The sequence below is a fragment of the Oncorhynchus kisutch genome, linkage group LG16 (genome assembly GCF_002021735.2).
Source record: "Oncorhynchus kisutch isolate 150728-3 linkage group LG16, Okis_V2, whole genome shotgun sequence".
NCBI classification, from domain to species: Eukaryota; Metazoa; Chordata; class Actinopteri; order Salmoniformes; family Salmonidae; genus Oncorhynchus; species Oncorhynchus kisutch.
In genome coordinates this window covers 39,432,838-39,460,661 of record NC_034189.2, presented here as the reverse complement: position 1 = coordinate 39,460,661, position 27,824 = coordinate 39,432,838, and the positions used below count along the sequence as shown (strand labels likewise).

Genomic DNA, 27,824 nt, shown 5'->3' with positions numbered 1-27,824 from the left:
GGAATTAAAAACTGAAGGACAAAAAAATGGAAAGCTTGGGCAAGACTGGCTGTACATTGGGCAGTCCAAAGGGACATTACACTCAATTCAATTGGAAAATACTTGTATATAACATTATATACAATACATACAAATATACAATCACCTGGTAGAGCATGTCTCGTCCCCCTCCAGAGATAGTGAGTCCAGGGTGGCGAGCAGTGGGTCGAAGCTGGATGGAGGCTCCCCGTTGTGGCCAGTGGAGATGGTGGTAACCCCGTTGGGCACGGAGCTCCAGCTCTTTCCCACACCCCCACCCAGAGGGCCACCGCTATAGCCTCCACTGCTCTGCCCTTCCCCTTCGCCTCGCTCACTAAACAGACTACTGTGGAAGGACATCTTGGGCTCGACGGCTGGTTGGCACACGTACACGGACTCATCCTGCCGCATCAATGCCCCGAGCAGGGAGCTGGGGTCCAGTCCACCGTGATCCTTCGATGAGTTCTTGTCCAGCTTGGCCTTCTTGGACTTGGTCTTGCCTTTAGTCTGGAGTGAGTCGGTGAGGCCGTGGATGGGGTAGCTACTCTGGTAGAGAAGTGCCTCGCCTGTGGCGAAGGTGAAGGGGAGGTGCATGGAACGCTTCCTCAGGTGCTCTCCTCCCTCCTCCTCCCTGGGTACGAGAGGATGGAGAGAACCAATCAGAACACACTCTTTCTGTTTAGGATAAAACTCAAGCAAAGTTAAGGCTTTGTGTCCTTAAAGTTGGTGGCAGCTTCATTTTAAGTGTGCAGCAGTGGTTCCCAAACTAGGGGTCGTGACCCATGTCAGGTTGCCTGATATGAAAATGGAGTTGTGGGAGAATGACCAAAATCCTAGTTAAAAAAATTTATAATAATAATATATCTTCTTGGTCTCTCAAAATCATTATAATGTGGTTAACTTTAAAAATCGGAATGAAAATTATTCAATTCTAAAAGTTAAAATTCAACGACAGAGCACCCTTAGATCGTGGGAAAAGGCCGCTCTTGACGGTTGCACTTGAATCATTTGCACGGTGAATGGCTGAGCCTGCTACGCTATGAAACCACACACTATTGCAGAGACTGAAATTACCGCAATTGATATGGGGAAAACAATGTGTGGGGAGACAGAGGCACAGAAACTCACATCAATACCTTTGTCAGATAACACTGTGAAACTAAGAATTCATGCTATAGCAAGCAATCAAGAGGAAACTGACTGAACGACTCAAACTCCCCACCTTATGCTCTCCAAATAGATGTTAGCTCTGCGGGCCGAGATGCCCATGCATTAACTTTGGTTCGACGCATGTCGGGGGATGCTATTGACGAGGGCATATTGTTGTCACACGATTCCCAAGCATGATATGGCACAGGGGACGTTCAATGTGCTGAAAAACAGACTCCAAATGGGATCGAATGGTGGGCTTTTGCACAGATGGGGCTCCATCTACCATGGGACGGTGGGCAGGCCTCTGCACTTTAGTTATGACTGCGTCTCCCTTTGCCAAATGGACGCATTGTATGATACACCTATCAGGAATCAAGGGAAGACCCAGATGCAGACTGTCGAAGTAGCAATGGTTTAACGTTCCAACAGAGGCAAGCAGAAGACAGGTCAAGGCAGGCAGAGGTCGGTTATCCAGAGGGAGGCAGAGGTACAGGTCGGCGGGCAGGCTCAGGGTCAGGTAGAGTGGTCAGGCAGGCGGGCTCAGAGACAGGACAGGCAAGGGTCAAGTCCGGGAGGAATAGCAAAAGAGAATAGAAGCATGAGTACGGGAAAACGCTGGTTGACTTGAAAAACATACCAGACGAGCTGGCCCAGAGAGACAGGAAACACAGGGACATATACACCAGGGATAATAAGTGGCACCTGGAGACAATCACAAGACCAGGGCGTGACAACACCCACTGAGCTATATTGGATACACCGAGAGCAACTGGCGGCAAAAGAGCTGAGCGTAGAACATTGTAAACTACATTGGGCACACCAGTTCACAAAACTATTTGGGGATATGGGATCAGAGCATGACAATGTTGTATTTCACACCGAAGCTTGGTGGTTATTGAGGGGGAGTGTTGGAAAGATTTTTTCAAATTGAGAGAGGAACGGTTGTCATTCGCAATGGATTTAAATGACAAACTTTGTTTACTTTCTGTGTAATGAAAATAAAAGGTGTCTCCTTGCCTATGTGACAGACATATTTGGGGAACTGAACGAATTGAACACAAGGAGGCAGGGGAAATACAAACAAATGATATAACAAATCAGTGAAATCAGTGTGATCCTGGGTCAGTTGACATGCCGGGAAGTGAAATTCAACAGCTGATCGAGCTGCCATGTGACCGAATGCTGCAGACAATGTGTTCACCGGTCACTATGGAGACGTTTTGGTTCGTGACTCAAAGGGAATACAATGCAGTCTCCCTCAGAGCATTAAAACTCATGGTATGCTGATTCAGAGCCCTCATCTGCATTAAAACCAAATATCCATCCAGGTTGGATGTGACAGGAGAGATGCGGTACGCACTGTTGACCACGCCCCCTGACCCTGAGACACAACATGGGGATATGGGATATATATATATATATATATATATATATATATATATATATATATATATATATATACATACATATATAAGATAAATTATTTAAATGATTGACTGTCAAAGCCCCACATTAAAAAAGTAAACATTTCCTGTGAATTACATTTTTTTCCTCCATATATTTGGGGTCGCGATAATTTTATTAATGTGATGAAATCCAATCTACTGTCCTCCCTCTTACTCACTGGGAACAAGAGAAGGACGAGACATAGCTTACCAGAACACTAGGGACTACTATTTGGACAAAAGTCCCTAACACTATGGACTAAAGAGCTCTGACTGTTTAGGATTACACATTACATTCACCTCATTGAAATCTTTCATACAAACAGGGGGGCTAAAGCTGCACTTACACCAGGGGCCTCTGGGTAGCGATAATGTAGTCAGGCTTGCCGTTCTTGTAGACCAGTCTGGCGTTGGCTTGGACCCACCTCCAGTGGTTATCCTTAGTGAGCAGTCTGAACACCGTCAGCCCGCTCTCTCCTGTCTTGATCACTGGAATCACATACGACACAGTCAGGGGGATGTATCAGAACCAATGATTGTATGGTCATAACTGAACATAGTGCATATGTGCACCCATGCATGGAACCAACCCCTACACACTCACGACACTTACAAAAGCAAGTCTGCCGAAATATGCTGTTTGCATGCGAGTGTACATGCACCTATGCACCATCACACCTCTAAATGTCCACACACACACACTCCTTGATCCTTCACCCAATTGGCCTATTGTTGTCTTTGCAAGGCGTGTTGTGGAGTAGAGCACGTCTCAACTGTGCAGCTTTCCGGAGTAGGTTCATGGTGGTGAATGGACACAGGTGTGAGGCTCCGTCGACCCATTGTTCTACAGAGAGGCGCGCAGTAAAGAGATTTGCAGACGCGGCAGATTTACACCCAATGTGTTCCCCTGCAGTGCTGCTGAAACTCGTGTGTCACTTTCAGTGGACACTGGTGGACTTTGGATCTTTATTCCATTCCTGATATGGATATGTGGCCCCAGTTCACCGGTACTCTGCTCTAATCTGCTCTGGGCTTTGCACAATCTCTTCCATAATCTGGATTATGTGTAAACATATTCTCCACTCTAACCAACCATGTGTCCCACAGAGACAGGTTGGTTGTTTAGCAACAAAAACCGTTGAGCGCGCAACTATGAGGCAAAACAGACGGGATCGGCTTAAATTGCTGACAACAATGTAAACTACATTTTGTTTGAAAAATGTTAATTGAAAACATGAATTAATGTGCACAATGAGCACCTGTCTCTCAAATACATTGTTAGAGTTGCTGGTTAACTAGCTAGTGATTTTTTTTGCCATATTAGAATTGACATGAAATCTGTCAAAACACCTCATAACAAGACATGGTATCAACAACAAGATAAAACTAGCTGAAACAAGCCACCTACGGTTCCCCACATGGAAGCTTTTAGCCATTGTTTCTAGTTACCCGACCGCTCATAATTATAAAAACCGCGTGGCTTCCGGCCACATCGATGTGCGCGCATCATTTTTGTGACGTTTGTCAGCCAACGCCGTCTATATGGTTTGTCCCAATAATCCCTCCTGAAGTGTGCACTGGTTCACTACTCTCAATGTAAAAGTATTGGATTGCTGCAGGCATGGGCTAGAGGGAGTTTAATATACCAGTCATTTCCTTTTAAATCCATGAAGGGAAGTGAACAAGTGTACACTTTGGGAGAAAGAAGAGACTATTAAGGATGCAACCAGACTTCCACTAACTCTCGGACAGTTTGCCAATCAAAGCTCTGCCTACATGTCTTTTAGACATACCGACCTACTACCCTGGGCTACATTCTAAAAGCAATGAAAGGTTGTGAGTCAAAAGTTTTGAAAAGGCAGCATATACAGTGGGGCAAAAAAGTATTTAGTCAGCCACCAATTGTGCAAGTTCTCTCACTTAAAAAGATGAGAGAGGCCTGTAATTTTCATCATAGGTACACTTCAACTATGACAGACAAAATGAGAAGAAAAAAAATCCAGAAAATCACATTGTAGGATTTTTAATTTATTTATTTGCAAATGGAGGAAAATAAGTATTCTAACTCACATGTAGTTAGCTTACTGCACATAAATAAATATATTAGATAGCTCTATGTAGTACTCATATTTTATTTTTAACTTTAACAAGTCCAACGCTCTAACCCTGCCGCCCCACAAGTATACACAACATAAGTATGTGGACACCCATTCAAATGAGTGGATTTGGCTATTTCAGCCACGCCCGTTGCTGAGAGGTGTATAAAATTGAACACACCGCCATGCAATCTCCATAGACAAACATTGGCAGTATACTGTTCCATACTGAAGAGCTCAGTGACTTTCAACGTGGCACTGTCATAAGATGCCACTTTTCCAAGTCAGTTCGTAAAATTTCTGCCCTGCTTGAGCTACCCCGGTCAACTGTAAGTGGCACTATTGTGAAGTGGAAAGGTCTAGAGACAACAAAGGCTCAGCCGCAAAGTGGTAGGCCACACAAGCTCACAGATGGGACTGGCGTAAAAATCATCTGTCCTCGGTTGCAACATTCACTATCGAGTTCCAAACGGCCTCTGGAAGCAACTGTTCGTCGGGAGCTTCATGAAATGCGTTTCTATGGCCGAGCAGCCGCACACAAGCCTAAGATGACCATGCGCAATGCCAAGCGTCGGCTGGAGTGTAGTAAAGCTCACTGCCATTGGACACCGGACCTGCAAAATCTGGACCCCTACAAATCAGCCAGGCTAGACAATCTGGACCCTCTCTTTATAAAATTACCTGAGGAAATTGTTGCAACCCCTATTACTAGCCTGTTCAACCTCTCTTTTGTGTCGTCTGAGATTCCCAGAGATTGGAAAGCTGCCGCGGTCATCCCCCTCTTCAGAGGGGGAGACACTCTCGACCCAAACTGCTACAGACCTATATCTATCCTACCCTGCCTTTCAAAGGTCTTTGAAAGCCAAGTTAACAAACTCTGCTATGCAATCTGGCTTCTGAGCTTGTCATGGGTGCACCTCAGCCATGGTCAAGGTCCTAAACGATATCATAACTGCCATCGATAATAGACAATACTGTGCAGCCGTATTCATCGACCTGGCCAAGGCTTTCGTCTCTGTCAATCACCACATTCTTATCGGCAGACTCAACAGCCTTAGTTTCTCAAATGACTGCCTCGCCTGGTTCACCAACTACTTCTCTGATAGAGTTCAGTGTGTCAAATCGGAGGGCCTGTTGTCCAGACCTCTGGCAGTCTCTATGGGGGTGCCACAGGGTTCAATTCTCGGGCCAACCCTCTTCTCTGTATACATCAATGATGTCGCTCTTGCTGCTGGTGATTCTCTGATCCACCTCTACACAGACGACACCATTCTGTATACTTCTGGCCTTTCTTTGGACACTGTGCCAACTAACCGCCAGACAAGCTTCAATGCCATACAACTCTCCTTCCGTGTCCTCCAACTGCTCTTAAATGCAAGTAAAACTAAATGCATGCTCTTCGATCGATCGCTGCCCGCACATGCCAGCTCCTCCAGCATCACTACTCTGGATGGTTCTGACTTAGAATATGTGGACAACTACCTAGGTGTCTGGTTAGACTGTAAACTCGCCTTCCAGACCCACATTAAGCATCTCCAATCCAAAATTAAATCTAGAATCGGCTTCCTATTTTGCAACAAAGCATTCTTCACTCATGCTGCCAAACATACCCTCGTAAAACTGACTATCCTACCGATCCTCGACTTCGGCAATGTCATTTACAAAATAGCCTCCAACACTCTACTCAACCAATTGGATGCAGTCTATCACAGTGCCATCCGTTTTGTCACCAAAGCCCCATATCCTACCCACCACTGTGACCTGTATGCTCTGGTTGGCTGGCCCTCGCTTCATACACGTCGCCAAACCCACTGGCTCCAGGTCATCTACAAGTCGTTGCTAGGTAAAGCCCCGCCTTATCTCAGGTCACTGATCACCATAGCAGCACCCACCCAGAGCACGTGCTCCAGCAGGTATATTTCACTGGTCACCACCAAAGCCAATTCCTACTTTGGCTGCCTTTCCTTCCAGTTCTCTGCTGCCAATGACTGGAACTAACTGCAAAAATAGCTGAAGCTGGAGACTCTGATCTCCCTCACTAACTTCAAGCACCAGCTGTCAGAGAAGCTCACAGATCATTGCACCTGTACATAGCCCATCTGTAAATAGCCCATCCAACTACCGCATCCCCATACTGTATTTATTTATCTTGCTCCTTTGCACCCCAGTATCTCTACTTGCACATTCATCTTCTGCACATCTATCACTCCAGTGTTTAATTGCTATATCGTAATTACCTCGCCACTATAGCCTATTTTATTGCCTTACCTCCCTTATCTTACCTCATTTGCACACACTATATATACTTTTTATTATTATTATTATTTTTCCTACTGTATGTTTGTTTATGCCATGTGTAACTCCGCATTGTTGTATGTGTCGAACTGCTTTGCTTTATCTTGGCCAGGTCGCAGTTGTAAATGAGAACTTGTTCTCAACTAGCCTACCTGGTTAAATAAAGGTGAAATAAATATAAAAGTGGAAACACGTTCTCTGGAGTGGTGAATCACGCTTCACCATCTGGCAGTCCGACGGACGAATCTGTGTTTGGCGGATGCCAGGAGAACGTATCTTAACGCTACATCCATACAATGACATTCTAGACGAGTCTGTGCTTCCAATGTTTGGGGAAGGCCCTTTACATGTTTGTTTTTAATAAAACATTTTTGGGGGGTAGATCAGCTTTAATATTGCAGATAGATTGTAGATTCCATCAATTTAATTGTCTGCATTATTTTCAATCTCAAATATATATTTTTAAAAATATATTTTCCTTTTTTATTTTGCCCTAAACCTACTACCCGTTTCCTAATTTGAGTAAACTAGTGGACAACAACACCTAGGCTTCTACTTCCAGCTTATTCATAAAATATACAGTACCAGTCAAAAGTTTGGACACACCTACTCATTTGAGGGGTTTTCTATATTTTTTTATGAATTTCTACATTGTAGAAATAGTGACGACATCAAAACTATGAAATAACACATATGGAATCATGGAGTAACAAAAAAAAAAAAAGTGTTAAACAAATCCAAATATATTTTATATTTGAGATTCTTCAAAAGTAGCCACCCTTTGCCTTGATGACAGCTTTGCTCACTTTTGGCATTCTCTCAACCAGCTTCATGAGGTAGTCACCACGAATGCATTTCAGTTAACAGGTGTGCCTTGTTAAAAGTTAGTTTGTGGAATTTCTTTCCTTCTTAATGAGTTTGCACCAATCAGTTGTGTTGTTACAAGGTAGGGGTGGTATACAGAAGATAAACCTATTTGGTAAAAGACCAAGTCCATGTCATGGCAAGAACAGCTAAAATAAGCAAAGAGAAACGACAGTCCATCACTACTTTGAAGGTCAGTCAATCTGGAAAATATCAAGAACTTTGAACGTTTCTTCAAGTGCAGTCACAAGCATTATGATGAAACTGCCTCTCATGAGGACCGCCACAGGAAAGGAAGACCCAGAGTTACCTCTGCTGCAGAGGACAAGTTCATTAGAGGTACCTGCCTCAGAAATTGCAGAACAAATAAATGCTTCACAGAGTTCAGGTAACAGATACATCTCAACCTCATCTGTTCAGAGGAGACTGCGAGAATCAGGCCTTCGTGGTCTAATTGCTGCCAAGAAACCACTACTTAAGGACACCAGTAAGAAGAAGAGACTTGCTTGGGTCAAGAAACACAAGCAATGGACATTAGACCAGTAGAAATATGTCCTTTGGTCTGAGGAGTCCAAATTTGAGATTTTTGGTTCCAACCGCCATGTCTTTGTGAGACACAGAGTAGGTGAACAGATGATTTCCTCATATGTGGTTCCCCCCACCGTGAAACAGGACAGTAGGTCGTCCTGTCCTGTCGTGTCCCTGTACATATTTTCTCCACATATCTCTTTGAAAACATTTTGCTAAACCCTAAGCTTCCAAATACTCTCCTGCAACCCGACTCACCCAATGTAGCTATTTTTCCTAAAGTATTTATATTTACTTCGGGACCCCTCAACTGAAGCTAGCCAGCGGGTATGCTAGCGGTCTCCAGCTAACCGGTCATCAGCTAACCTGTAGTTCGGAAAGCTCTCGCCTGTTCGTACAACGCGACTTTAACCAGAGCACAACGGACCTATTTATTTTTCATCCCCGGATTTCCACCGCAAACGGAACATCTTTCAGCTGGATTTTTCAGCAACTAGCTATCTAGCTAAACCGCAACCTCGGATTACTCCTGGCTAGCGTTTCCACCCACTTAGCTTGAAGCTAGCCCGGCCGTAGTACCTGTGCTACCACCGTAGCATACTCCTGAGCTACAATACCCGGGCCCATGACCGGTCTACCGATGTCATCGCATGAAGAGGAATAAACAGACTCTACCCATCGCGACGTCCCCCAAAGGCTAACTCTCTAGCCCTCGCTATCTCTCTGCTTGCTAATTCGGCCTGCTAACTGCTAGCTTGTCCAGCTCCGGCCCGCTAACTGCTACCTTGTCTAGCCCGGGCCTACAAACTGTTAGCTTGTTAGCACAGGCCTGCTAACCGCCTGAATCGCCGCGTCTCAAACGCTCACCGGACCCATATTTACTTTCTATCTCTTTTGACTTTTAATTTGTTTATACCTTCCGGAAACCTGCCTCACCCAATGTGATACGGAATCGCTATTATTTTTTATTTATTTTTAGAACACACTCAAGAACCTCCAGAAGCTAACCAGCTAACTAGCTACAAGCTATTTAGTCATTGTTAGTTTTTTTTTAACCTGGATAACACTCGCCAGGCCAGCTTCCCTGCCCCATCCACCGCTGCCCCCTGGACACTGATCTCTTGGCTACATAGCTGATGCACGCTGGACTGTCCATTAATCACGGTACTCCATTCTGCTTGTTTGTTCTATCTGTTGGCCCCGTTGCCTAGCCTAGTCTACGCCATTTTACCTGCTGTTGTTGTGCTAGCTGATTAGCTGTTGTCTCACCTACTGTTTTAGCTAGCTTTCCCAATTCAACACCTGTGATTACTGTATGCCTCGCTGTATGTCTCTCTCAAATGTCAATATGCCTTGTATACTGTTGTTCAGGTTAGTTATCATTGTTTTAGTTCACAATGGAGCCCCTAGTTCCACTCTTCACGCCCCTGATAACTCCTTTGTCCCACCTCCCACACATGCGGTGACCTCACCCATTACTACCAGCATGTCTAGAGATACAACCTCCCTCATCATCACCCAGTGCCTGGGCTTACCTCCGCTGTACCCGCACCCCACCATACCCCTGTCTGCGCATTATGCCCTGAATATATTCTACCATGCCCAGAAACCTGCTCCTCTTATTCTCTGTCCCCAACGCTCTAGGCGACCAGTTTTGATAGCCTTTAGCCGCACCCTGTGATCGAAAAAGCCTTGGTTTCATGCATGTCAACATCAGAAGCCTCCTCCCTAAGTTTGTTTTACTCACTGCTTTAGCACACTCTGCTAACCCTGATGTCCTTGCTGTGTCTGAATCCTGGCTCAGGAAGGCCACCAAAAATTCAGAGATTTCCATACCCAACTATAACATCTTCCGTCAAGATAGAACTGCCAAAGGGGGCGGAGTTGCAGTTTACTGCAGAGATAGCCTGCAAAGTAATGTCATACTTTCCAGGTCCATACCCAAACAGTTCGAACTACTAATTTTGAAAATTACTCTCTCCAGAAATAAGTCTCTCACGGTTGCCGCCTGCTACCGACCCCCCTCAGCTCCCAGCTGTGCCCTGGACACCATTTGTGAATTGATCGCCCCCCATCTAGCTTCAGAGTTTGTTCTGTTAGGTGACCTAAACTGGGATATGCTTAACACCTCGCCAGTCCTACAATCTAAGCTAGATGCCCTCAATCTCACACAAATCATCAAGGAACCCACCAGGTACAACCCTAACTCTGTAAACAAGGGCACCCTCATAGACGTCATCCTGACCAACTGGCCCTCCAAATACACCTCCGCTGTCTTCAACCAGGATCTCAGCGATCACTGCCTCATTGCCTGTATCCGCTACGGAGCCGCAGTCAAACGACCACCCCTCATCACTGTCAAACGCTCCCTAAAACACTTCTGTGAGCAGGCCTTTCTAATCGACCTGGCCCGGGTATCCTGGAAGGACATTGACCTCATCCCGTCAGTTGAGGATGCCTGGTCATTCTTTAAAAGTAACTTCCTCACCATTTTAGATAAGCATGCTCCGTTCAAAAAATGCAGAACTAAGAACAGATACAGCCCTTGGTTCACCCCAGACCTGACTGCCCTCGACCAGCACAAAAACATCCTGTGGCGGACTGCAATAGCATCGAATAGTCCCCGTGATATGCAACTGTTCAGGGAAGTCCGGAACCAATACACGCAGTCAGTCAGGAAAGCTAAGGCCAGCTTCTTCAGGCAGAAGTTTGCATCCTGTAGCTCCAACTCCAAAAAGTTCTGGGACACCGTGAAGTCCATGGAGAACAAGAGCACCTCCTCCCAGCTGCCCACTGCACTGAGGCTAGGTAACACGGTCACCACTGATAAATCCATGATTATCGAAAACTTCAATAAGCATTTCTCAACGGCTGGCCATGCCTTCCGCCTGACTACTTCAACCTCGGCCAACAGCTCCGCCCCCCCCCCGCAGCTCCTTGCCCAAGCCTCTCCAGGTTCTCCTTTAACCAAATCCAGATAGCAGATGTTCTGAAAGAGCTGCAAAACCTGGACCCGTACAAATCAGCTGGGCTTGACAATCTGGACCCTCTATTTCTGAAACTATCTGCCACCATTGTCGCAACCCCTATTACCAGCCTGTTCAACCTCTCTTTCATATCGTCTGAGATCCCCAAGGATTGGAAAGCTGCCGCAGTCATCCCCCTCTTCAAAGGGGGAGACACCCTGGACCCAAACTGTTACAGACCTATATCCATCCTGCCCTGCCTATCTAAGGTCTTCGACTGCCAAGTCAACAAACAGGTCACTGACCATCTCGAATCCCACCGCACCTTCTCCGGTGTGCAATCTGGTTTCCGAGCCGGTCATGGGTGCACCTCAGCCACACTCAAGGTACTCAACGATATCATAACCGCCATCGATAAAAGACAGTACTGTGCAGCCGTCTTCATCGACCTTGCCAAGGCTTTCGACTCTGTCAATCACCATATTCTTATCGGCAGACTCAGGAGCCTCGGTTTTTCGGATGACTGCCTTGCCTGGTTCACCAATTACTTTGCAGACAGAGTTCAGTGCGTCAAATCGGAGGGCATGCTGTCTGGTCCTCTGGCAGTCTCTATGGGGGTGCCACAGGGTTCAATTCTCGGGCCGACTCTTTTCTCTGTGTATATCAATGATGTTGCTCTTGCTGCGGGCGATTCCCTGATCCACCTCTACGCAGACGACACCATTCTATATACCTTCGGCCCGTCTTTGGACACTGTGCGATCTAACCTCCAAACAAGCTTCAATGCCATACAACACTCCTTCCGTGGCCTCCAACTGCTCTTAAACGCTAGTAAAACCAAATGCATGCTTTTCAACCGGTCGCTGCCTGCACCCGCATGCCCGACTAGCATCACCACCCTGGATGGTTCCGACCTAGAATATGTGGACGTCTATAAGTACCTAGGTGTCTGGCTAGACTGCAAACTCTCCTTCCAGACTCATATCAAACATCTCCAATCGAAAATCAAATCAAGAGTCGGCTTTCTATTCCGCAACAAAGCCTCCTTCACTCACGCCGCCAAGCTTACCCTAGTAAAACTGACTATCCTACCGATCCTCAACTTCGGCGATGTCATCTACAAAATGGCTTCCAACACTCTACTCAGCAAACTGGATGCAGTCTATCACAGTGCCATCCGTTTCGTCACTAAAGCACCTTATACCACCCACCACTGCGACTTGTATGCTCTAGTCGGCTGGCCCTCGCTACATATTCGTCGCCAGACCCACTGGCTCCAGGTCATCTACAAGTCCATGCTAGGTAAAGCTCCTCCTTATCTCAGCTCACTGGTCACGATGGCAACACCCATCCGTAGCACGCGCTCCAGCAGGTGTATCTCACTGATCATCCCTAAAGCCAACACCTCATTTGGCCGCCTTTCGTTCCAGTACTCTGCTGCCTGTGACTGGAACGAATTGCAAAAATCGCTGAAGTTGGAGACTTTTATCTCCCTCACCAACTTCAAACATCAGCTATCTGAGCAGCTAACCGATCGCTGCAGCTGTACATAGTCTATTGGTAAATAGCCCACCCTTTTTCACCTACCTCATCCCCATACTGTTTTTATTTATTTACTTTTCTGCTCTTTTGCACACCAATATCTCTACCTGTACATGACCATCTGATCATTCATCACTCCAGTGTTAATCTGCTAAATTGTAATTATCTGCCTACCTCCTCATGCCTTTTGCACACATTGTATATAGACTCCCCCTTTGGTTTCTACTGTGTTATTGACTTGTTAATTGTTTACTCCATGTGTAACTCTTTGTTGTCTGCTCACACTGCTATGCTTTATCTTGGCCAGGTCGCAGTTGCAAATGAGAACTTGTTCTCAACTAGCCTACCTGGTTAAATAAAGGTGAAATAAAAAAAATTACAAAAAATTATAATTCAAGGCACACAACCAGCATGGCTACGACAGCATTCTGCAGTGGTACCCCATCCCACCTGGTTTGCGCTTAGTGGGACTATCATTTGTTTTTCAACAGGACAATGACCCAACACACCACCAGGCTGTGTAAGGGCGATTTAACCAAGATGGAGAGTGATGGAGTGCTGCATCAGATCACAATCACCCGACCTCAAACCAATTGAGATGGTTTGGGATAAGTTGGACTGCAGAGTGAAGGAAAAGCAGCCGACAAGTGCTCAGCATATGTGGGAACTCCTTTAAGACTGTTGTAAAAGCATTCCAGGTGAAGCTGGTTGAGAAAATGCCAAGAGTGTGCAAAGCTGTAATCAAGGCAAAGGGTTGCTACTGTTAGCAATTTATGTCATTCTTCAATAACGCAAACTCCAAAGCAAATCAGAGGGAGAAAAATAGGTTTATTTGAGAAGGACATACCATAGATGTTATGCTAGGAGGTAGATGTTCAGTCTCCCATGTCCTCAACTTTTCTCCACAGAACAAAGGACAGGATGCCATTTATAACTCCCCACCCTAGCCTGGGGTTGACCAATCAGAAGTCCTTGCAGTACATCTGGGCCAAATACCATTAGTACTCTAGTTTTTATTCCTCTCATCCTCTGCGTTGTGTATTCATCTTCAAAATATTCTTATTCACCTTTGAAGAATCTCAAATATAAAATATATTTAGATTTGTTTAACACTTTTATGGTTACTACATGATCCCATATGTGTTATTTCATAGTGTTGATATCTTCACTATTTTTCTACAATGTAGAAAATAGTCAAAATTAAGAAAATCCCTTGAATAAGTAGGTGTGTCCAAACGTTGGACTGGTACTGTACATTTTACAGACACAATGTGTTTTACAATAGTTATTTTTTGTTGGTTTTCAATCCCGTCCTTCAGATACCATCAAACCCCTCCAATCTATCGCTGAAGCTCATCCAGTTTGATTTCTGTTTTGCTATATAACTGTGCTGTTTCACAAAAGCTCTGAACTTATACACATTTTATGGACACAGTATATTTGACATGAGTTATCTTGTTATTAATCCCACCCTGTAGCTCCACTCATCATCTCCCATCTGTCTCTTAACACCATCTCTTTTTGATTTCCATTTGCCATATATTTTTCAACTGTGCTGTGATGTTTCACAAAAGTTTCCTGTTTCAGCATGAATGGGGATACACAAAGAGAGGTCCATACAGAAATGGTTTGTTGAGATCGGAGTGTGGAAGAATGTGGAAGAGATCGGTGTGGAAGACTGGCCTGCACATAGCTCTGAACTCAAATCCATCTTTGGGATGAATTGGAACGCCGACTGATCAGTGCCGACCTCACTAATGCTCTTGTGGCTGAATGGAAGCAAGTCCCTGCAGCAATGTTCCAACATCTAGTGGAAAGCCTTCCCAGAACAGTGGAGGCTGTTATAGTAGCAAAGGGCGGACCAAGTCCATATTAATGCCCATGATATTGGAATGAGATGTTCGACGAGCATACTTTTGGCCATGTAGTGTACATCAAGTTAAATTGTCAAGTTACTGTTCTAAACCAATGTTATTTGGAATATTCCATTATTATTATTAAAGGTAGAGATGTCATAGTAAAAGCCTTACTGCGGACGTGGTTCTCAGCACAGTAGAGCATATCAGCTGCATGGATAAACTGGTATCCAGAGCCTCGAACCCGGAGCTCAGCCTCAGTGTAGCCCAGCACGATCTTCCCCCTGCAATGCAATAAGATACACAAAAACACCATTATTATAGAAGAGAGAATAGTCGTCTATTACAGGCATTGGTTGAAGCTCAGTGTTAAATATATGACACCAACCTCAATGAAAATCCCAAATCAACTTGTAGGTACACAACACACTCATCCGCCTCTCGCCATGAGCCTTTCTTCCTTTACCGAGAACCACATGCCAGATTTTTTAACTGCAGATTTTTTTATAGGGCAGTTAGCAATTGATTTTTAAAAGTATTTATTGCGCCTACCCATCTTAAATCCTAGACGCTGGATTAAAACAAGACTAAAGAGTCCATAAAGTAACTATTGGGCTTTAGAAAAACGCCGGCTTGACTAAGTTTGTAGGTGCAGCAGTTTTTATTAAATGTATAAATTATCGCTCTCACGTGCACATTTGCGTCTGTTAAGAAACAACGATCATCTACCTTTTTTGTAGCTGACAATGCGAACATCTTTAGCCGAAACTCATAGTCCTAACACTGGGTTGGTTGCTCGGCAACAACAGAGCTGCTTGCCCCACCTGCCAGTCATATGAAGTGTACATGAGCAAACCTAGTTTAATGTATATGGCTAGCTATATGGTGGTATTCAAGCTAAGGTTAATCAATGAATGCAAACGGATATTTTGATTAGCTAGGTAGCTGACGTTACTTGTACAAAGTCCAGCTGCTAGCTTCAGTAGCTAACACCAGTCCGCTGAAAGCTAACTAGCTAACCAACAGGCAAATACAGGTAGCTAGCCAATGAACGTGGTTTTGTTTTGATTAGATAGGTAGCTAGCTGGCTACCGTAACATTATACGAGTAAGATGAGCGCTAGCGTTGGTAAGGTAAGTTAGCTAACCAACAAGTGATGAAAGCTAGGGTTTTTCACATAAGGCTAAAGTCATCATGTGTAAACTGCTGATCTAGACACTTGCGTGTAAATTGGAGCACAAACAAATATGCACAAATAAACTAGCGAGTGTCCTTGGCAGCTATGATAGCCAATTAAATGTATCTAGCTAAGTAACCGTAGCAAACGTTATACTGTAACATTAGATAACGGGTATGGTCAGTTCATGCACCACAATATATAATACATTCTTACACAAAACATAACTAGTTAGTTAACGTTAAGTTTAAAACCACCAAACTTTGGGAAAACTGCCACGCTAATCACATTCATCTGCATGGTACGTATCAAGCTACGGTAACGCTAAAACGAGGTAGCCAGATTTCAGACAGGATAAACACTGCAGTTAGTTACGCTACATTTCCCGAGACTAAGAACAACCAAGACCAAAACACAAACCATAGCCAAGAAAACAAATAGCATTGTTAAGAAATAGTAAGTTAGCTATGTTGAACTGCATATAGTAAATGGTTGAACCCCAAACACACACGTAAACAGAACCTCGGTTGTGCATGCTTACCAGACTGACAGCATCGCTGTTTCAAACACTTCTCGAATAAATTCCAGCGCCAGCATAAACTGCCTTGACATTTCTAATCCAAATGTGTGCTGACTGATCAACACAGTGTCATATTACTTTTCCGTGTGTTCACAGAAAATCTGAAATCGCCATCCACAAGTAAAACGTAGTCAGGGGGCTCCACGCGCTGCACCAGGTTAAAACAACAACATCAGAATCATTGCTTGCTTAGTGACTTATTGTGTGCCAGTCAGTCTCATAGACTAGACGTAACATAGTGAATGTTTATCCAGGACACTGAAATAAGTATCTTATGTTACGTTTGGTATGGTTGCATCAGACAGAAGGTTACTTGAAGGAGACTTTTCCTATTTCTGAAGTAAATCTCTATTTTTGATGTAAAATGGCATGTTCTCAAAAACAAACCAAATCACAAAAAAAGTGTCTGGACCCTTCTATAACATGCCATCACAAATAGAGATTTACTTCAGAAATAGGAAAAGTCTCGAGGGTGGTTGGTCGGGGTGGAAGGATGGGCATATAACGCAGATGTCTAGCAAATCTTGAACAACTTTAGCATTTTAGCTATCTACCAACTTTGCAACTACTTACTACTTTTTAGCTAATATACGTTGCAACCTTAACCCTTTAACCTCACTCCTAACCTTAACCCCTAGCAAACGACACCTAGCTAACATTAGTGTTAGCCACCTAGCTAACATTAGCCACAACAAATTGGAATTTGTAACATACCATACATATTTTGACCATTCTTTCATTTATAATTTTTACAGCCCCCTCCCTCCCTCCCTCCCGACACACACACACACTTATTTACATTTATTAGGTAGCTCTTAAAAGAGCCTTTGGCTTTGTGGAGAGGCAGGCAAGGGGTGTGTACTACTGTGTGCATCTTGCTAGAACGGTCGTTGCACTCATTCTCCCTTGGTTTTTTCCCTAGCACTACACAGATGATTCAAATAACCAACTCATTATCAAGCTTTGATTATTTGAATCAAAAACAAAACTTGCATCCAGGGGGGACTACAGGACAAAGTTTGGGAAACTATGCCCAAGGACATAGTGATTTATGGCAAAGTGGCCAACTGTGTGCATGCGCCTGTCTCTGAGAAATGCAAACACCAGCGGGTTGACAGAGTGCCGGGCCATCTCTATGCGCTTGTTGATGTCCTCCTCCCACTGAAACATCCAACTCCTCTACTGTGTGATGACAGAGTAGACCTCCATGTCCTGGGAACATTCGGATGACTACCTCCTAATCAGCTGGTGTCTGACGCACCAGGGCTGTCCCCTTTATGTGTCCCAAGACGTTTCCATTGAGGTGGATGACTATGATATATTCACAATCACTTCTCGCCTTGGCAAGAAATAATTTTTCAGAACCCTTCCATTGCGGACAGCTCATCCATATTTTGCGCTCCTGTAGTCATCTAGCCAGCTACATTGTATAATCGCATAGTAAATATTTGCTTCAGTCTTTGTTTCCTTGCTCTTGCCAATTTGCTTTGAGCAATGATCAGTAGGAGTATAAGCTGGGATCTTATCAATAAATCGATTGATAAAACACATGACATTGTGAGGGTTCACAAGGAGAGCATGTGTTATGTTGTATTATAAACTGGGTGGTTTGTGCCCTGAATGCTGATTGGCTGAATGCCGTGGAATATCAGACCATATACCACGGGTATGACAAAACATTTATTTGTACTTTTCTAATTACGTTGGTAACCAGTTTATAATAGCTATAAGGCACCTCAGGGGTTTGTGGTATATGACCAATATACCACAGCTAAGGACTGTATCCAGGCACTCCGCATTGTGTCGTAGGAAAGAACAGCCCTTATATTGGCCATATACCTCACCTCCTCTGGTCTTATTGCTTAATTATAATGTTGTATAATAATGTTGCATAAATCACCTTCCGGTGTAAAAAACACGGAAATACAATTTTTTAAATATATTTTTAAGTGAGAATAGGCATTGGTCTGAAGCCGAAAAAAGAAAGGAAATTCACGAGCACCCATGCTCTACCAAGGCTTTCCAAGCACACAGCTTTCACCTACTACAGTATCTATGTTGATATTGTACTTCAAACTATGTATCATTTGGCTGTATGTATTTTTAGACCTAGGCCTATTGTAAATTTGCATTAATGTTGCTTCACCATCTTTATTGCAAAAAGAAATACAAGTACAAACAACTTGTTTGAAACACAATTGGTTCTGAGCTTATGTCAATATTACACAGGTAAGCTAACGGTTACAGAAATCAGGCATGTAGACAGGCTCTATCTATCTGAGCTACGAGAAGCTACCAACACACCACCTGTTGTTATGATGAGCACCTACTGACCAAAAAAGGTTTTGGTTTTTTTCAATGACATGTTTTGTTAAAATAAAGGTTTTTAGGAAATATAGGCATGCACCACATTACTACAAGACAAAGCAGCTCAATAAAGCCTGATGGTCTCGAAGTATTTATAGCAAAGCTTGCTTTCATTTAATAAAAAATGCATGAAAAGGTAGCGCAATGAGAACTTCTCACTGTTGAGTGTGAAGAATCAAATACTTTACCTTGCATGTGGTACAAATCACATTATCGTGGAAGCACCTCCTGCAAGAGTATGGATTAGACTGTTTGAGAAGGTTTGAATCCTATTCATCCTGTCTACACATAGTTTGAAGTACAATACCAACATAGTTATTGTAGTAGGTCAAAGCTGTTTGCCTGAAAACCTTAGTAGAGCATGGGTGGAATAGGTATTGTGGTGCTCGTGACATTCCTTTCTTTTTCGGCTTCAGATTATTCTCACTTTTAAAACACTTGTTTTGTTTTTTATTAGAGACAGGACATCAATGGCAGTGAAAAATATGTTTGAATTACCACTACTTCAAACATATTATAGCCACATGACAAGAAATTGCTCTTCACAGTAAGAAATACCCTAGCAACACCCCAGCAAGCTGGTTGAAATGACATCATTACAACGAGTTCTGTTTTTAAAAGGGGTTCTAATGAAGTTAATTCAACCCGGTATAACCGGTGGAACTTTAACAACATTCCATCATAATGTGAAGTAAGACTGAATAGTGTGAGCATACTTGGCGTCGCAGGCCATGGGGGTGAAGTCCAGCTTGTGTTTGGTCCTGAAGATCATGTTCTTGGTCCTGATCTCCAGGATGGATGGAGGCTGGAGGGGGGTAGCGATGGCAAACAGGGCCAGCTGGGGGGGCACGTTGCAGCCGTCATCCAGGTGGCAGTTCTGGCCATGCAGGAACTTCAGACGGCCCTGGAGGGTCAGGGCCTGGGGAGAAAAAAAAAGAAGCTGGTTGGTCCAAGCTTCCTCATACAGTATTCGTTTGGAAACCAATAGCAGAGTATTGAACGAGACTTGGAAGGATAGCAACGTGAGACAACAGTAGTACTAATAGTAAATACTATTAGAAAATACTATTAGTAAATACTAAAAGTATACTATTGTATTACTAGTATTAAAATAATAAAATAAAATATTAGTATGTAAATAGTACTAGTATTTGTGCACTTGACTGAACTTGTCTGGTACCAATGGAATACTTTCAAAAGTGCAAAGTGTAAACCCTGCCCATCTGACACCACAGACAGAGGAAATCGAAAAGATGAAAGTATTTGAAAGAAAATGGATACTAATTGAACCCAGGTCTGGTGTAGAGCGGTACAGCTACTGTAAGACATGGATGTACTGCGCAGTATTTAGGCCAGTCGTCCCATTGATGGCCTTTAAGATGTGCCGAGATTTGTTGCATCCTGGAGGGAGACGCACTGATGGATCAAAACACAGTGTGCGTTTTGAAGAACAGTGTTTTGGCAACTTTCCATCCCTTAAGTCACTGTCCCTCTTCCACTCTCCCTCCCCTCCCTCTCTCCCCTCTCCCCCAGTTTGTCCCTCTGATCGTGGAGCTGTGCTGTAAGCTGGTGGAGAACATGGGTATGGAGTACACAAGTGTCTACAGGGTGCTGAGCAACAACACCATCATTAGACCAAGAGGAAACTCCCTTTAGGGCCATGGGCCAACAATTATTTTTAAAGTCGCAGACATGGCTTCCCCATCACGAGACCATGATCAACCATGAGTACGACTCATGTCTGCTACACACAAACACAGTAAAAATAAAAAGTCAAACAAAGGAAACTCATATTCCCATTTTTCCAGACCTAAAATGACCCTTGTTTCTTTCAAGGTCTAGCTTATTTTATGACATGATTTTTTTGGTCCATAATATGCAGTCATCTCAATATTAAATCATTTCTGCGGGACAATTAAGTACCTTACTGTAATAGTTTTCCAATAAAATTGCCAAAAATAATCCAAAATTGCTTTTTAGAAAAACAACCCCTTTTTTTTAGACTGTCTGTGAGTGGTCTGAGTGAGGGACCTAATTGGAGGGGCTTAGTGGGAGTGATATGTAACCTGAAAACTAGCTAGGTTTGGAACTCTCTTTGTTATTGGCATACTAACTTATGCTGCCTGGTGGTGTCACCAGGCAGGCTATAACTCCACCCATACAAAACTTGCTGATTACAAGGTCCTGTGTAGATTGTATTTTCAACCAGCAACTATTAGGAAATAACACTGATAAATATCTTTCATACTTTTACAGTCTTAGTTTCATCAGCTGTTAGATGACACAAAACACAGGACACATGATTTTGACTGCACTGGGCCTTTACTGTAAAATATAATTTTGCGTAAATTTTTCTTTCTTCTTCTGTAAAGGAAGTTTGTAGGACCCTGTTCCTCTCTTGGCTTCAAGCTCCAGTGTTTGGGACAGATTTCTGTCCGGCTTTAGCTTGGTGAGGCTCCTGGACTTCAATATGGACTGCCGTGGGGAGCAGAGGGTTATTGCGTAAGCCATCGCCAGCTGCGAATGTTGAATTCCTGAAAGGGACAAGATATGAGAAATGATTCACGAGCAGAACCAACCTTGCTTCAGTCACGTTTGTTCATGAATGAGAAGCTGGCTGTATGTTCCACATATAGGAATACCTAAACATCAACAATCAAACTGCTTAGACATCAATACAGCTCACACTCAGATGAATGATGAGCATATTGATTGCTGGTACACTTTATGGTACTGTACTTATGTATTTATTAAAGGCACATTTAATTCTATCACATATACTTGTACCGAGGCTTGCTCATGGCAGTGGCTGCATCTGCACTGGCAGGATGATGTGGGCGCTGGCCCAAGGCCTGAGTTGCTATCCGCTCAACGGTCATCATGCCAGGGCTGGAACTCAGCTGAGCCAGTTGGTTGCTGAAGTAGTAGGCAGCTGCATGGGACTGGGCCTGTGGAATGTGTACATTGGAGTAAAAGGCTATATGGAATTCGAAGTTAGCATTTCTCAATAAAATGTTCATTACTCATGTCCAAGTTGGATATATGATTTTCTGCATGGATTTACCTGTGGAATAGGAGGCTGGTAGGAGTTGATGATGGGGTTGGGCACTGCCATGACACTGACCAGCCTCTGCTTGTACCGGTCTGCCAGGTATTGTTGCCGCTGTTCCTTGCTCTGAGCCAGGGCCACGTAAAGCGGCTTGGTTCCCACAATACGGCCATTCATCTCCGTCACAGCCTTGGTGGCCTCCTCGGGGGAGGAGAGGGAAACAAAGCCAAAGCCTTTGCTGCGCCCGCTCTCCGTCATCACCTTGGCGCTGACGATTGTTCCGAATGCAGAAAACTCCCTCCTTAAACGGTGATCATCAAAGGCATCATCCAGGTTCTTTACAAAGAGATTTACACCTCTGTATTTGGCCTTGGGGTCAGGCTTCTTCTGCCCAAACTTGAGTTTCAGCAACGCCTGGCGCTCGGCTTTCTTCTGTGCGCGGCCTACATATATCAGCCTCCCGTTTAGCTCCTTCCTGTTCATCTCGTTCACGGCTCTCTGTGCATCCTCATGCCTCTCAAAGCAAACAAAACCGAACCCACTCGACTTCCCGTTATCGTCTTTCATAACCTTGACACTAACGGTTGGTCCATATTTCCCAAAAAGCTCAATCAGTTTCTCATCGTTCGTGTCTCTGCCAAGGTTCTTGACAAACACGTTGTTGAACTCTCTGGCCTTGGCTCCAAGCACCTCCTCTCGCTCTTTGCGTGACATAAAGTGCTCGATAAACACTTTTTCGTTATCCATTAACATGCCATTTAATTTCTCGATGGCTCTATCAGCAGCCTCCTGGGTCTTGTACTGAATATAACCATAACCTTTGGAATGGCCATTCTCGTCACAAACTACCTTGCTAGAGTAGATGTCTCCAAATGCTGAGAAGGTCTCGTACAGGTTTTTGTTTGTTATAGACTTCTTGTCCAGGTTCTTGATGAAGATGTTTCCCACCCCACTCTTCCTCAGGGTACAGTCAGGATCAGACCTCATGATGCGCAGATATCTTCCTTCGAGCATATCATTGCTGAACATGAGCAGGGCACGATCAGCATCGTCTTGCTGATAAAAGTTAACGTAGGCGTACCCGAGGGAACAATGTGTATCCCGATCCCTACATACACGAACAGAAAAGATTGGTCCAGCCTCACTAAACATCTCGTTTAGGTCTGCCTCGGTGACATTTTGGTGGAGGTCACCAACATACAAAGAATTCATTTTGGAGATTTTGGACCTAATTCACAAGTATTGAAGCTAGCTCAAGAACACAGAATGACAGGTGAATGAACAGCTGTCATGTACTTAAATTCCCGGAACTAACTCATTTGTGATGTCATAAGTGATGTAGCGTGAAATGCAATTCTGATGTTCCATCTTTTCTTTATTGCATCATAGTCATGTAGTTAACACGATTTAGATAGCAAACAGAAATATTTACAATTTGAACACATAAATAAATGTAACCCAATCTTTATTTTTTAACAGTTTGGGAAGTTAGAGAAAGAGATACAGTTGAAATCGGAAGTTAACATACACTTAGGTTGGAGTCATTAAAACTCGTTTTTTTTGTTAACAAACTATAGTTTTGGCAAGTCGGTTAGGACATCTACTTTGTGCATGACACAAGTAATTTTTCTAACAATTACTTACAGACAGATTATTTCACTATCACAATTCCAGTGGTTCAGAAGTTTACATACACTAAGTTGACTGTGCCTTTAAACAGCTTGGAAAATTCCAGAAAATTATGTCATGGCTTTAGAAGCTTCTGATAGGCTAATTGACATAATTTCAGTCAATTTGTGGTGTACCTGTGGATGTATTTCAAGGCCTACATTCAAACTCAGTGCCTTTTTGCTTGACATCATGGGAACCTCAAAAGAAATCAGCCAAGACCTCTGTATCATATATCCAACTTGGACATGAGTAACATTTTATTCTAGACCTCCACAAGTCTGCTTCATCCTTCGGGGCAATTTCCAAACGCCTGAAAGTACCAAGTTCATCTGTACAAACAATAGTAAGGAAGTATAAACACCATGGGGCCACGCAGCCGTCATACCGCTCAGGGAGGAGACGTATTCTGTCTCCTAGAAATGAACGTACTTTGGTGCGAAAAGTGCAAATCAATCCCAGAACAACAGCAAAGGACCTTGTGAAGATGCTGGAGGAAACAGGTATAAAAGTATATATATTTACAGTAAAACGAGTCCTATATCAACATAACCTGAAAGGCAGCTCAGCAAGGAAGAAGCCACTGCTCCAAAACTGCCATAAAAAAAGCCAGACTACGGTTTGCAACTGCACATGGGGACAAAGATCGTACTTTTTGGAGAAATGTCCTCTGGTCTGATGAAACAAAAATAGAACTGTTTGGCCTTAATGACCATGGTTATGTTTGGAGGAAAAATGGGGAGACTTGCAAGCTGAAGAACACCATCCCAACCGTGAAGCACAGGGGTGGCAGCATCATGTTGTGGGGGTGCTTTGCTGCAGGAGGGACTGGTGCACTTCACAAAATAGATGGCATCATGAGAAGGGAAAATTATTTTTATATATTGAAGCAACATCTCATGACAATCAGTTAAAGCTTGGTTGCAAATGGGTCTTCCAAATGGACAATGACCCCAAGGATATTTCCAAAGATGTGGCAAAATGGCATAAGGACAACAAAGTCAAGGTATTGGAGTGGCCATCACAAAGCCCTGACCTCAATCTTATAGAAAATGTATGGGCAAAACTGAAATAGCGCATGCGAGCAAGGATGCCTACAAACCTGACTCAGATATACCAGCTTTGTCAGTAGGAATGGGCCAAAATTCACCAAACTTATTATGGGAGGCTTGTCGAAGGCTACTCGAAACATTTGACCCAAGTTAAACAATTTAAAGGCAATGCTACCAAATACTAATTAAGTGTATGTAAACTTCTGACCCACTGGGAATGTGATTAAAGAAATAAAAGCTGAAATAAATCATTCTCTCTAATATTATTCTGACATTTTACATTCTTAAAAAAAAGGGGTGAGCCTAACTGACCTAAGAGAGGGAATTTTTACTAGGATTAAATGTCAGGAATTGTGAAAAACTGAGTTTAAATGTATTTGGCTTAGGTGTATGTAAACTTCCGACTTCAACTGAAGATCTAAATGACTATAATAACTCCAACGCAGGATACACATGGCAAACACTAAGCATGTTCTCTTTATCGATGGATAAAACACAAATAATAAAATGGTAAATAGTAGGTTTTTCATACTCTAATCGGACAGAGAGAGAAACCACACACTCAGGTTAGAGGAATAGCTTTTGTTTCACAGTCATTGCACCTTTAGTGAGAGGTTGAATGAACAATACCCCTGTAAAACTGAACCGTTTAAAAATGTAATAGAGCTCTGTGTCAGTCAGGTTTGCTATATCTCTGTTTGTATACTACAGTGAGGATGTTATTCATTTGTATGAGAGCCGAGGAGTGTCAGGAGAGAGTGAATGCTTCAAACAATCTCCCTTAGCCAACCACAGCAGTCTAGACTAGAGAGAGACTAGGACTCTCCCTTTGCTCTCCCATTCAACTGCATGACACATTCCTCTGCTGCCGCTGTGACAATGAAAATGATATCACATGTGCTGTCCTCCCTACTCCACTCAGAGTGCCTGTTTCGTTTTCTCCCTGTCGCACGCAATCAAGAGTTATTTACAACAGTCACCCCTGGAAAGAAGAAAGAGAGTGACAAAGACAGAGAGAGCGAGAGGAAGATGGAGAGAGAGAGAGACCAGTCTTTAACGGCTGAGCCTGTCTTTGAGCCTGTCTCTCTGTCCCTCGCTAGGCTGGCTGGAGGCCTGGGGACCATTCAATCACACTGTAAACATCCAAGATGCCCTGTCATCCCCAGCGATAACCTAGCAGGCCATAACCCTGCTCATCAAATTGCTGATTAGAAAAGCCAGGGAAGCCTTTGCATGTGGCTTTTGGACTGTTAAAACTTTCAGACCCTCCTCCTCCCCTGCCTGTCAGAGCCCCAGAGGGACAGTGTAGAACTATATTACATTGCACTACATTAAACACACACGCACATACACACACTACACTACAGTAGAACCATCCATCTATCTCCATCACGTAGATGCGTGGTGCACCTTGATGAGAAACAACACAACAGCAGAGCACACAGGTCGCACGGTTCGCTGGAGGGGCAGAAATACTTATTTACATTCACAGTAAGTAACCGACATATGACGTGCACGTCATGTCAGTGTCAGGCTCGCTCTGAGTTCTTTGCGTGACATGACAGGACAGGACAGATCGGAGAAGATACTTCGAGAGCCATGTTATGTTCTGTTCCTTCGCCGTGGTGTGATTCCACGGCAACACATCAGTCCCTCTCCTGACAGTGATGAGTGCCATGGAGCTAATGAAAGGGAACTTCTTCTGTCCCTGTTAAAACATCAATACTTAGAGCTAATTGGCTTTGGGTAAATACCAGGAGTTGAGGTGCACTAGGTGCACTGGGACTGTATTTTTGAGTTCACGCCTGTCCTGTGGATTTCTGCTTAAGCTTTAGGTCAGGAACATACTGGACCTTCAGGTTAGGAACATACTGGACCTTCAGGTTAGGAACATACTGGACCTTCAGGTTAGGAGCTTACTGGACCTTCAGGTTAGGAACATACTGGACCTTCAGGTTAGGAACATACTGGACCTTCAGGTTAGGAACATACTGGACCTTCAGGTTAGGAACATACTGGACCTTCAGGTTAGGAACATACTGGACCTTCAGGTTAGGAACATACTGGACCTTCAGGTTAGGAACATACTGGACCTTCAGGTTAGGAACTTACTGGACCTTCAGGTTAGGAACTTACTGGACCTTCTGTTTATGTAATGAAGGGCTGTAGTTGAATAGAACACTACTAGAGCAGTACAAATGACCGAGTCTCTTGTTTACACGGCCAGCACGCATGATTTGGTTCTGGTTGGGGAACATACCTTTTTGTTAATTTAATGAAGGTCTGGACTTGCTACACTAGGTTGCAAATGATAATGGAACCAGAAACAAATATTGCATACGCTGGTCAGCTAACAGTGTGTCAAAGAGAGACTACAGTACAGACGACCAGGATGAACTAATGAACCTACTGTATGTGTGCCAATTCACTGGGACATGCAACTGTCAAACCAGCAAAAGCAGAATTCTTTGAGCTTCATTTGTGTGACAGCTTGAATCTCCTACTGGAATATTGACGGGCTGGGCTGTGTCTCCTGCTCAAAGTCGGTCTCCAGTGCAATCTTTATTCAGATAACATTGCACATGACTGAATGTCGACGCAAGACATTCTCACAGGAAGAAATAGCTTTTTTCCTGAGCCAAACGGAAGCCTCTTAAGATTTCATGGCCTACTAGTTGATGGATTCTAACAGCAACAAAAACCGTGCAAGGATCTAGACGATAGGCATTACTATAATCAACAATGTCATGTTGAATATTTTCCCATATGAAAACAAGAATGGAACAAATGAAACATTAACATTGATGGACACGCATCTCTTTTACTTTCTATAACAGTTGAATGCTCGAGGGAAAATGTAATTAGAGTTCCCAGTACTTCAGCGAAATGAGGAAAAGTAAAACTATTCAATTAACTTGTTCATTATTCTCCTACGAGAGTCAGATACAATGCAGCATGCTGTATGTAATAACCATCATATAATAGGAGAATGATGTTTAGGATGGAATTGATGACACCAGATGAGACTTGGACTGCGTCCTAAATGGCACCCTATTCCCAATTTAGCACACTCATTTTGACAAGGGTTTATACGGCTCTGGTCAAAAGTTGTGTACTATATAGGGACTTAGGGTGTCATTTGACACAACATTGTACAAGGCTGAGGGGG

At 43.6% G+C, this 27,824-nt stretch overlaps 2 protein-coding genes across 3 annotated transcripts in view; both read right to left on the bottom strand.

Annotated features, from left to right (window-relative positions):
• LOC109890677 (aryl hydrocarbon receptor-like) overlaps positions 1-27,824 on the bottom strand; it is an 88,104-nt gene that overhangs the window by 5,903 nt on the left and 54,377 nt on the right. For both annotated transcript variants that reach the window (XM_031792366.1, XM_031792365.1), the window contains 4 exons: positions 19,603-19,805; positions 14,937-15,046; positions 2,963-3,104; positions 146-649 (listed from right to left, as the gene is read on the bottom strand). In XM_031792366.1, coding sequence (XP_031648226.1) covers positions 146-649; positions 2,963-3,104; positions 14,937-15,046; positions 19,603-19,805 — 959 coding nt within the window. The remainder of the gene's footprint in view (positions 1-145; positions 650-2,962; positions 3,105-14,936; positions 15,047-19,602; positions 19,806-27,824) is intronic.
• LOC109890670 (polyadenylate-binding protein 4-like) lies at positions 21,235-26,436 on the bottom strand. Its single transcript, XM_031792367.1, has 4 exons — positions 26,420-26,436; positions 21,941-23,148; positions 21,674-21,863; positions 21,235-21,420 (listed from the first exon to the last, which is right to left on the bottom strand). The coding sequence occupies exons 2-4, from the start codon at positions 23,145-23,147 to the stop codon at positions 21,291-21,293; spliced, it is 1,527 nt and encodes a 508-aa protein (XP_031648227.1). The 5' UTR covers position 23,148; positions 26,420-26,436; the 3' UTR covers positions 21,235-21,290.

Bases quoted from the DNA above. Each gene is read 5' to 3' on its own strand.
- LOC109890670 (XM_031792367.1), bottom strand. From the start codon at position 23,147: ATGAATTCTTTGTATGTTGGTGACCTCCACCAAAATGTCACCGAGGCA. The intron at 21,864-21,940 runs GCAGAAAATCAT...AATTCCATATAG, and splicing joins TATTCCACAGGTAAATCCAT to CCTTTTACTCCAATGTACAC. The intron at 21,421-21,673 runs GTACAAGTATAT...TGTCCCTTTCAG, and splicing joins ACTGCCATGAGCAAGCCTCG to GAATTCAACATTCGCAGCTG.